The following is a 12,247-nucleotide window of genomic DNA, read 5'->3' on the forward strand; positions in this document are numbered from 1 at the left end:
ATAGTAAAAACAAAAGGCAAGCTCCCTATTATCCAGCATCAGTTTCCCTCTGGATTAAAATAAGATTGTCTCATTATCTGCCCAAAATAAAATTATTTGTTAATGCAATAATTGTTACTTTAATAACTAATAGGAGAATGATTATGGTAAAACTTACCAGGATTCACAGTTCTGCGTAGAGGGGACAGATTCACCTGGCTTGTAGTATTTCCCGTTAAAATGGCAGGGACACTGGGTCAATGGAACACATTCCATTTTATCCTCATCCAAAAATGGCTTATCTTCGGGACAGTCAGGATAGCAGCCTATGGAAAGCAACAATAGTACTGGATTACGACTGATACCTCAAACCTGCTGAGCACTAGGAATGCTGCTCTGCTGTCGGTTTCCACCAGACTAATTCATTCTAAATCACAAAGAAATTCAGCAGGAGCTTACACTTCAGTGTGCACCCTGATACTGTGTTATCCCCAGTGCAACATTCTGTATGGTGTCCATCTATTATTATAGTTATGATCAGGAAATGGACATCTGGGAGATGGTGCCTTTTGTCCCATTCCCCTCAGGATTGCAGAGGTGGGGCAATTCCTTCTGGCATTGTCGCAGTTCGTGTTATGAAGATCCTTCCACAGCCATAATAGACAAGAGTTCAACCCAGTACAAAGGCAGCAATATACATCCGAATTAGAATGGTTACAAGTTGGAGGCAGCAGTGTTCCTATCCATTTACTGCCCTTGTTCTTCATGATAAGGGTGATATGAAATGCTGAACTAGAAGCCTTGGCAACTTAATATAAAATATGCATCATGTCTTTGAGAAGACAATTGTTCAGCCATGAATGTTTAGGCAAGTGAGTAAAGTGCCAAAGTGTTTGCTTTTGTTATTTCAATGAATTACTTAGGGCAATGTGACACAGCTCATCTTCTGAATTATTTCCCCTCACAACTGATGTCTGTAATGAGTGGAAAAATCTCAGATGTAATTATGAATTAGAATTTTTTTTGTAAAATTAATTTTGATCATTTATCAGAACAGGAAAAAAAAGTCTTGGTTCGCAAACCAACATATAATAAAATCATACATCCCATCACCACATTAGATACAATAGAAATGTTACCTTCAAGTTTGGGGATAATTTTGGAGCATGATCCACTGGGATTCTGACAGGTTTTTAGGCAGGGAATCCCACAAGGTGCGTAGTGCCATTCACACTCATCATTGGGATTGTAATAACTGCAGAAGACAGCTGAAAACAGAGGAAGCGTTTGAGTAGTTATGAGAGTCATACCGCACCAAAACAGGCCTTTCGGCCCAACTAGTCCATGCCGACCAAGATACCCATCCAGGCAAGTCCCATTTGCCCACATTTGGCCCATATCCTTCGAAACTTTTCCTATTCATGTACCCATCCAACTACCTTTTAGACAGTTGTGGTTTTGCTCTCTAAATATCATGGAGTAAATTCTCCTCACGGGATAGATTCTCATTTTTGTCACATACCGGAGTGGGAATCTGGTGGAGCAGGTAGGTCACATGCCCTTCATGAATCCTATCTTACTTTCGCTTCATATGAAATCTATCCTCTTTTAGTAACTTAAAAATTTTGAGAGTGGAGATCCTGATAAAGTAAATTAAAGCACACCAAGTTTCTGTGAAAGGAGTTTCTCAAATTTTAGCTGAAAAGAATGAACTTGCCCTGAAGCTTTACTTTCTAATTAACAAATTAATTTAACAATAGCTGAAAGAAAACAATGTCTGGCAGATGGACAGTGGAACGCGGGACACTGGGGCGCCGGTGACGCAGGCTGACCCACACGCGGGACACCGGGCCGCCGGTGCGGCGTGGAGACACCGGGGGTGACGCAGGCTGACCCACACGCGGGACACCGGGCCGCCGGTGCAGCGTGGAGACACCGGGGGGTGACGCAGGCTGACCCACACGCGGGACACCGGGCCGCCAGTGCGGCGTGGAAACACCGGGGGGTGACGCAGGCTGACCCACACGCGGGACACCGGGCCGCCGGTGCGGCGTGGAGACACCGGGGATGACACAGGCTGACCCACACGCAGGACACCGGGCCGCCGGTGTGGTGTGGAGACACCGGGGGTGACGCAAGGTGCAGGGTCAGATTCTCACACTGCTGAATTCTAATTTCAGGTTCCTCTTCGAAAACAACAGAGGAATTTGCTATCAGGGAAGAAAAAACTTGGGAAGGTGTTACAAGCCAGGTTGCTATTTGGTGAATGTCCCTTTAAGGCACCTGGACATTAGAGTAGTAGTGTGTGTGTGTGTGTGTGTGTGTGTGTGTGTGTGTGTGTGTGTGTGGTGTCAACAAGACAGCAAGATAACAACGTGCTGGCTGTTTTGCTCAGTGAGTCGGAGAAGAGAGAGAGAGAAAGAGAGAGGGAGAGGGAAAGGAGAGAGAGAGAAAAAGAGAGAGAGACAGACAGACAGACAGACTGCTGGTCTCTGTATCGATGGATGATGAACAATAACTGTGTCTGTCACATACAATCCATGTATGGATTTTTGGAGCAAACAAGTGGAGTCCACTTTGTTGTTAACCTGTGGAGGGAAACAGGTCTTTTCTGTGGGTGGCCACATATCGAATGCCTTCGGGGCAGATACCTCGGAACAAAGCAGTGGAGATCATCAGAGATTGAGGTGTTGTATGGGTTCCATCATGGAACATGTGGATTTCATAAATTCTCTCTACATTTTCTCTTCAGTCAACGGTGGTTTTGCAAAAGCCTTTGCTCCCATCTCACCTGATGACTTGCTGTACTGAACTTTGAGAATTATTCCTAGACTTGGAGTTTGGGAATTTGCCACACACACACTTCGAGTTTAGTTTTGGGGATTATGTTTGATATCTAACGTTTTTACTTTTCTTATTATCACAAGTAGTTATTAATAAAATAGTTTTTAACACTTGTATATGACTCGGTGTGTTTCTATTGCTGCTGGTACGTAACAAAGGCTAGATCCTTTGTTTTGTTCTGCAGTGGGTAATTCATAACTGGAAATGCTGACGGACCGAAGAACTTGAGGGGAGTCTGGTGCCTAAAAGTGAACGAAAGCAAAACATCACTCACGACAAAGTTCAGGGGTCCTCCAGGAAATGCACTCTCCAGCCATCCTGCATGCCATGGCGTAGGCAGCAATAGCTGTGCACAAACATTCACAGTCTCCACCAGTGTCACAGGCACATGCGTCACGGACACAAGCCTCATAGTATGGGGCTGGGTCAACCTGAAAGGCAAACATGAACTTGACTGGCATTTTGTTTGAAAACAGTACACAGATCCAAATTATCATATAAAGCAGTTGTCACAGAGCCGGTTCTAGTAAAGCTGCTGGATTCAATCCTGATCCCTGGCGCTGTCTGCATGAAGTTTGCACATTCTCCCTGTGACCACGTGGATTTCTCTGGATGCCCTGGTTTCTTCCTACACCCCAAAGATGTGTGGGTTGATGGGTTAATTATCCGCATATATTGCCCCTAGTGTGTAGCAGGTGATTGGTAGAGATAGGGGACAATGAAGGGACTGTGAGGAGAATAAAATGGGATTCATATGTCATTAGTGCTTGGTGATCGAAGCGGACGGTGGCCTGGTTTCCATGCTGTTTGGTTCTATGACCACTCCTGCAGTTTCATACCGAAAATTTTACTTCTTAACATAAACATGCATACTTGAAGGGAGGGAATGAAATGCTGTCATCCTCTCCTCACATTGAACAAAATTTAAGATGATCTGTTTCAAACTTTTTCTGTACTTTTTAAAATAAATTTTAAACAATCCTTTGACTGCATTATCTGGGATCGTTGGAGAAAAGATACAACTTTGAAGGCTTCTGATCTACACATTCTGGCTTTTATCTCTCTTAGAGCCAGGAGAGCTGTGTTGCTCAAATGGAAGGAAGTTACTCCTCCTACTCATGCTCAATGGTTACGGGATGTTATGTCATACCTGAATCTAGAGAAGATCTGTTGTTCAGTGCTTGAATCTAACTTAGACTTCCAAACCCTGTGGGGATCTTTTTTGAATTATTTTCAAAACCTTTGATTTGGTGACTAAAATACAGACATTGGCTGACGTTGTTACGTTTCAAGGGTTTTTCCTTGTTTTTTTTTTAATTAAACAGCTTCGGTTTTTGGTAGTGGGAGTAGATTTTTTTAATAACAAAATATTCCAATTTTTCCTTTATTAATTTAGAGTATTGTGATCCTAAGTATGATTTAACACAATGTATTCAGTAGTATTTTTACTCTCTTTTTTGATGCATGTATTCTGTATTTTTTTTCGTGGATTTTATAAAAATATTGTAAAAGATAAAAGATGGTAAACGCTTCTGGAAGAGAACAAATCCTTCCTTGTACATGGGATTTAAAAAAAATCCTTTCTGCCTAATAATTATTTTTTACCCTGCAAAATCCACTGGAGGCCACAGTGATTTTCAGGTGGAAGGTGTGTGAAGAGGGTTAGAGATGCATTTGCCATCCATTGTCTGCAACATACTGTGCTGCTGCTGCTGCAAAAAGATAATTTTCTTGGCATTTATACCCTGTGTATGTATGCCTTTGACGATGAACTTGAACCTGAGTCGCAAATGATCAGTTTAAAGGCCAGAGATAACCCAGGTAGCTCCCTGGTAAGTTTGCAGATAACACAAACATTGGTTACAGAACGATGTTGATAGGCTGGTAAATTGGGCAGGATAATGGACGATGGAAATTAATTCCAATTAATGTGAAATGATGCCTTTTAGTAAGTCATGCACAACGAATGGTAGGGCCCAAAGGAGCATTGTGGAACAGAGGGACCTTGGTATATGTCTGTAGGTCCTTAAAGGTGGCCCCACAGGTCAACAAGGTGGTGAAGAAGGCAGAAGGGATACTGGCCTTCATTAGCCGGGTCATAGAATATGTGAGCATAAGAGGTCATGGTAAAACTTTATAAAACATTGGTACTGTGTATGGTATACAGTTGTGGTCACAGAAGGTTGTGATTGTACTGGAGAGGGTGCAGAAGAGATTCACCAAGATGTTGGTTGGGATGGAGTATTCAGTTATGAGGAGAGACTGGATAGGCTGGGTTTGTTTTTCTCGGAGCAGAGGAAACTGATTCTTGAGATCAGTGCCTCGACTAATAAAGGCAAGCAAACTGAAAACTTGAAATCATTACCGCCTATGGATACAGTTGTTTGAAGATTAATTGTGTCATACAATGAAAAGACATATGAAGCACTTTGACGTTCAGAAAGGTACCTGAGAATTACAAGCTAGGAATGGCTCACTCTTGAGAATGCTGCACTGTTTCTGAGCCCATGCATCTCGGTGAATATTAATTGAGCAGGGGTCTTCGTTTTTCTTTACATTCGCACATGCAGGAGACACCTTCCAACTGTTTCCAAACTCGTCCGCATTTGCAACTACTAATTGGCTTCTTGTGGTGAAATCATTATGCACATTCCCGTCATAATTGCCACACAATCCACAGATGGTACCCTGTAATTCCCAGTGGGGAAGATAATTAACCTTAAACAGTCAATAACCAAGATAAGATTTGATCACACCCACCATATTGCATTTAATGTGTTAAAAGTGAACAAAGAAATATGTTTGCAATTGAAATAATGGTGTAATAAATAGACAGCAATAGTTATATAAAATATGTGGGAGTTTATTTACAACTAATAAAGTAAGATTTCAAAATAGCTATTATAGCTGCCTAGGCTGCTGACTATAAACGATTACCATTGTTAAATTACCAGTGCTCCACTGTTCTATCTTGGGGGGGGGGGGGGGAGAGAGAGAGATAGACAGACACTGTGTGTGTGTGTGTGTGTGTCTCTGTATCAATGGATGAAGAACAATAGCTGCATCTGTCACTACAATGCATGTATGGATTTTTGGAGCAATTAAGTGGAGTCCACTTTGTCGTTAACCTGTAGCGGGAAACAGGTCTTTTCTGTGGGCGGCCACATATCGAATGCCTTTGGGGTGGCAGCTACCTCGGAACAAAGCAGTGGAGATCATCAGAGATTGAGGTGTCGTATGGGTTCCATCATGGAACATGTGGATTTCGTAATTTCTCTCTACATTCTCTCTTCAGTCGGTGGTTTTGCAAAAGCCTTTGCTCCCGTCTCACCTGATGACTTGCTGTACTGAACTTTGAGACTTGAGGTTTGGGAATTTGCCACACACACGCTTCGAGTTTATTAGTTTTGGGGTTAATGTTTAATATCTAATGTTTTTACTTTTCTTATTATCACAAGTAGTTATTAATAAATAGCTTCTAACACTTATACATGACTCGTGTGTTCCTATTGTTGTTGGTACATAACAGAAGGCATACAAGATTCTTGCCAATATTACCTGAGACACAGAAAGCAAGAAATATTTAAAGAAAACATACATTACACATAGCTAGAGTACATGCATGGCTCTCACCACAAATCACAGAAAGGATGTATAACATGAGAGGGGATGCTGAGTAGTTTATGAGCACATTGCCAGAGCCAGAACATCGTGGTAATAATGCAAGTCTGCTGTTGTTTTCTTTGGAAAAAAGACTTAGGGATGTTTAATTAAGATGTTTAAAACTATGAGAGGCTCAGGCAGGCAAATGGACTCATAACTAGGCACATTGAGTTCACTGGCACAAGGATCAGAGTGGAGGTGAGGAAAAGTATTTTCACTCAAATTCACTGCTGGAAAGCTAGTGGAGACAGAAATCCCCCCACATGTATGAAGTTCCTGGATGATCAGAACCTGCAGGACAGTGGACTGACAGCTGGGAGTTACCCATTCATCTGTGGCCAGCCTGTACACCTGCTGCATGGTCTCCCTTTGCAATCCCATTGTAAGGTATATTCTTGGAAGCTGAAATCTATCTGATAGGCACAGTAAGTAGCATTACAAATGAAAGATTTCCTTGTTCAAGAATCTTAAATTGCTGTTCCTGCAAAGTCTAACCTTGGGAATATCCACAAGCTTCAATACAAGTCCTTACCTTGAATGAGTGACTCAGTTTAATGGTCAGGCTTGTTTTCTTGTCCCAGAGCAGTATTAGCCCATTTTTGGCCTCAAATACAAGATAAATGCCTAGGTGGCGTACTTCGTAAGGCACAGGTATACCATGATCAAGCTTTATGATCTCATACTTTCCATCCGAGAGTTTTATTTCAGTGTTCTGAAAGTTTTAAAATAATCACATTAGACAAATGCAATATACATTCAGGAACTACTGTGCCGATCTTATTGGAAAAATAATGGGCTGTGAACAACTCATGCCACTATTAATGTACATGTAAACCAGCATATTTTGGGAATTAACAGATGTGCTATAGGTTGGATATTTCTACTTAACACCACTTGATACACAGTACAGAACACGCATGCACTGGAATTAGACAGTAGGTGTGTGAGGGGTCATTGAAAGGAAACATAGTGATGGGCAGTACAGGAGGAGATAAAGGCAGTCAGCCTGATGTGCGATACCATCAATGGGAATGCCACAGGTCAGCAACACTGCTGCTCTCTCGTGTCATTTGGGGCACAAGATGGATTCGACAGATGAAACGATGATTAAAAAGCAAAAGAATGCTGGAAATCTGAGACGTTGGAAATACTGAACAAGTTTCAGTGTCTTTGGAGAGAGAAACAGAGTTATTATTTTAGGATGACTATCTGTCTCGGCTAGGACCTCTCCTTATAGCTCATACCCTCTAATCCAGGCAGCATCCTGGTGAACCTCTTCTGCACCCTCTACAAAGCCCCCACATCCTTCCTGTAATGGGACGACCAGAATCACACACAATACCCCAAGTGTGGCCTAACCAAAGTTTTACATAGCAAGGTTTTCGACGTTCCCTTTGTCCCATCCATCACTCCCCCACCCTCTCTGCAACTTAAATCTACCTTGTTTTCTCATTTGTTCCATTCTCCTCAAGGGTCTTCGGCCTGAAATGTTAACTTTGGTCTTCTCTCCACGGACGCTGCCTGAACTGGTGAGCGTTACCAGTATTTTCATTATTTATTTCAGATTTCTAGCATCTGCAGTTTTTAATTTTCATTATCCAGTAAAGGCATCGTGACTGCTGAGTACTGCAGAGCAGCACTGGGGTGGCACAAACAGTGGATCTCATTTTGACCCATTGTTTTGTGTTTCCACTCAGCTTCTGGTTCTGGCTGTGGTGTGGCTGTAACTGGGGTTTTGCTCATCTGATGCATTTGGAGCTGTGAGTAGAGTGAGCAGTCACCTGTCTCCCTGACTCCATCCTTCCAGCAGCCTGGTTACTGAAGGATGAGGGGGAAGTGTGACTCACTGACAAGGAGTGAGTGATGAGAGCCTGGAATATACAACTGGAAAGGTCCTCTGATGGTCTGCCACCAACTGCATGTTGAGTGAATGTACTCATTGCTGTTAAGCAATACTTGTATACGATAATTGGAGCTGTAATGGCCCGGGTGAGGCAGTGTCTGGAGAAATCTGCAATGACAGCGGATGTCCGTGCACAATCTGTCTGCCCCTGTGGGCTGAGGGAAAATTGACGGTGTCTCATCTTAGAGAGCACATCAGAGATGCCCTCACATGGCAGTGAGTACCAAACTGCGATATGTGGCATGAAGCCACCACACCTGGAAGGTTTCAGACACAGCTCAGATAATAACCCACAGACTGTCAGAATTGTCCAGGTTTATAGTTAAGCTCCAGGCTCACTTTCTCGTTCCTAGCTGGACCTCACACCTGTAAAGAACAACACTGTAAAGAGTAACACTTGTTTGGTCACTTACACCCAAGAAGATTTTGATTGATTTAGAGCACGTTGTTCCAGTGGTACCACAAGGGATGTTTTCCGTGATTATCCTGAAAGTTCCGTTGGAAGGATTTTTTCCACAATAATCCTGAAACAATCGTGAATAAAGACAGCATTAAAGACTATCCATAGACAAAGGCACAAGACTAACTATAGGCACAGAAATTGTGTACACAATACATCACTTTGTCTTTAAATATCTCATAATAAACCTAAAAGGTTTGAAAGTTGAAGCATACAAGTAATAATAAACAAAATTTATCATCATTACTTCATTACATTTCACATCATATATTTCAAATATATGCCATTAAATAATATAACTACTTATGACAATAAAGACATATTTGTCAAACAATACCTGTGCAACTATATATTCACAGTCTCCATTAAAAGTGTAGCGTTGCCCATCAAAAGTGATGTAATTCCCATCTCCATAGATCATGCACGTTCCATAGCACTCTTGATTTGTGCAGTTCCACGATCTTTTGTTACATCCACTGACAAAATCAAACAGGATATTTACTGACCATAAAGTATTAGCTCTGAGTTTCCACACTTGCTTCTTATGGATCATCTCAACAGAGAACAACAAAAGCGAATATTTTCTACGTACCATGAGTTGCAGTCCACTTGTATTATTTCCCCAGGCTTGTAATGGATGCCATTGTGTGTGCAGGGACATTCACTGATGGGAATACAGCCACCTATTCCATCAGAGACCAAACCTTCAGGACACACACACCCTGAGACACAATCTGTGCTATACTGTAGAGATAATTTTGAAAATTTAGTTCAGAATCTGACCTCTGTACTTGATGAATAGTGCTCAGTTCTTTTATTAACAATCCGGCAGTGGAGCTACTATAGTACTTAATTAAACTAATCCCCAACTACTCCCACACATACTATGGTTTGTAGGTTTGTTGAGTTTGCTAGAACTTGCAGATGGAAGGATGCAGCAGCAGTTGAGGAGACTGAGCCAAAATGAGGAAGGAGCTTAATTTGGATAAGTGCGAGGTGTTGCATTTTGAGAAGACAAATGGGGGTTGGACTTTCACAGTAAACGGTAGGGCATTGGGGTATATTGTAGAACAGAGGGACCTTGAAGTACAAGAACGTGGTTCCCTGAAAGTGGTGTCACAGGTAGACAGGGTGGTGAAGAAGGCTTTTAGCACGCTGGCCTTCATCAGTCAGAGCATTTGAGTATAGAAGTTGGGATGTTATGTTGCAGTTGTACAAGACATTGGTGAGGCTACAGTACATTTGGAATATTGTGTTCAGTTCTGGTCACCCTGCTATGGGAGAAATGTCATTACGCTGGGAAGAGTGCAGAGGAGATTTACGAGGATATTGCCAGGACTCGAGGGACTGAATTATGGAGACAGGTTGAGCAGGCTAGGACTTTATTCAGTGGAGCTTAGGAGAACGTGCGGTGATCATATAGAGGCATATAAAATCATGAGGGGCACAATAGGATGAATGTGCACAGTCTTTTTACTAGGATTGGGGAATCAAGAACTGGAGGCAAGGTTTAAGGAGAGACAGGAGACATTTAATTGGAACCTGAGGGGCAACCTTTTCACCCAGAGGGTGATCCGTGTATGGACAGAGGAAGTGGTTGAGGCAGGTACATTAACATTTAAAAGGTACTTGGACAGGTCCATGGATAGGAAAGGTCTAGAGGGATGTGGGCCAAACACAGGCAAGTCGGACTAGCTTAGATGGGAATCTTGGTCAGCATGGACCAGTTGGGCCAAAGGGCTTGTTTCTGTGTTGTATGACTATGACTCTATGAGACCAGTGAGTACCCTAGGAGTCAGTATAGTGACCAGTACATAGAACACTGGACAGTACAGCACAGGAACAGGCCCTCTAGCCCAATATATTGTATTGACCTAATTAAGCTAATGACACCTAAACCCTTTCTCCTGCACATGATCCACGTCCCTCCATTCTCCGCACATCCATGTGCCTGTCTAAGAGTCTCCTACATGTCTCTATCGTATCTGCCTCCACCACCACCCCTGGCAGCACATTCCAGGCACCCACCACTCTGTGTAAAAAATCTTGCCCCACACATCTCCTTTGAACTTACTCCCTCTCACCTCAAATGCATTTCCTCTAGTACTTGACATTTCTACCCATGAAAAAAAGATTCTGAATGTCCATGCCTCTCATAATCTCATAAACCTCAATCAGATCTCCGCTCCAGAGAAAACAACCCAAGTTTGTCCAACCTCTTCTTACAGGTTGTTTTCTCTGGGCTGCCAGGGTTGGTGGTGGAAGCAGACACAATAGTGCTATTTAAGAGGCTGTTAGAGAGACAGATGAATATGCAGTGAATGGAAGGATATAGATCATGGAAAGGCAGAAGGGATTTAGTTTAATTCAGCATTGTGTTCAGCACAGACATGGTGGGCTGAAGGGCCTGTTCCTGTGCTGTACTGTTCTGTGTTCTATGATAAAAAGTGAATAAAAAGTAAATTATCTCCAAGTAAGCACACATGATCCTTGGGAGTGATACCCAAGAGCGCAATATTGTGAGTGCTTACACATGAACATAGTTGTTATGTCCAACCATGTAGACGCCAGAGCCAAGAAAGCTCACCAGCACCTCTACTTCCTCATGAGGTTAAAGAAATTCGGCACGTCCCCTTTGACACTCACTTTTATCAATGCACTATAGAAAGCATCCTATCTGGATGCATCACGGCTTGCTACAGCAACTGCTCTGCCCAGGACCGCAAGAAACTGCAGAGAGTTGTGGACACAGCCCAGCGCATCACGGAAACCAGCCTCCCCTCCGTTGACTCTGTCTATATTTCTCGCTGCCTTGGTGAAGCAGCCAGCATAATCAAAGACCCCACCCACCCGGGTCATTCTCTCTTCTCTCCTCTTCCATCAGGTAGAAGATACAGGAGCCTGAGGGCACAGACCACCAGGCTCAAGGACAGCTTCTATCCTATGGTGATAAGGCTATTGAATGGCATCGACCTTATACAATGAGATGGACTCTTAACCTCACAATCTACCTTGTTTGACCTTGCACCTTATTGTCTACCTGCACTGCACTTCCCTGCAGCTGTGACACTTTACTCCGTATTCTATTATTGTTTTCACCCTGTACTGCCTCAACACACTGTGTAATGAATTGATCTGTATGAACGGTATGCAAGACAAGATTTTCACAAGTGACAATAATAAACCAATACCAATATCAATTATCAAGCACATTACAGCACATTATCACATGTCAGTATAGTGGTGCTTACACAATCCATGTCAAGGGTTAGGCAGCTCTTCTGACATTCTGTGCCAGCGCTGGCAGTCGAAGCATTATTGCAGTCAAAGTATATCATAGGAGCCACACAGGCTGGAAAGCAAAGCCAAAAATGAATCTACAAACACTGAGGAAATAT

At 42.7% G+C, this 12,247-nt stretch overlaps 1 protein-coding gene across 1 annotated transcript in view; it reads right to left on the reverse strand.

Moving 5' to 3' along the window:
• LOC127578014 (mucin-2-like) overlaps positions 1–12,247 on the reverse strand; it is a 166,305-nt gene that overhangs the window by 107,842 nt on the left and 46,216 nt on the right. Inside the window, exons 17-25 of the mRNA XM_052029720.1 lie at positions 12,101–12,201; positions 9,442–9,593; positions 9,187–9,325; positions 8,803–8,913; positions 7,019–7,198; positions 5,272–5,511; positions 3,098–3,254; positions 1,119–1,247; positions 158–305 (exon numbers count right to left, since the gene is read on the reverse strand). Coding sequence (XP_051885680.1) covers positions 158–305; positions 1,119–1,247; positions 3,098–3,254; positions 5,272–5,511; positions 7,019–7,198; positions 8,803–8,913; positions 9,187–9,325; positions 9,442–9,593; positions 12,101–12,201 — 1,357 coding nt within the window. The remainder of the gene's footprint in view (positions 1–157; positions 306–1,118; positions 1,248–3,097; positions 3,255–5,271; positions 5,512–7,018; positions 7,199–8,802; positions 8,914–9,186; positions 9,326–9,441; positions 9,594–12,100; positions 12,202–12,247) is intronic.

The sequence above is a fragment of the Pristis pectinata genome, chromosome 14 (genome assembly GCF_009764475.1).
Source record: "Pristis pectinata isolate sPriPec2 chromosome 14, sPriPec2.1.pri, whole genome shotgun sequence".
NCBI classification, from domain to species: Eukaryota; Metazoa; Chordata; class Chondrichthyes; order Rhinopristiformes; family Pristidae; genus Pristis; species Pristis pectinata.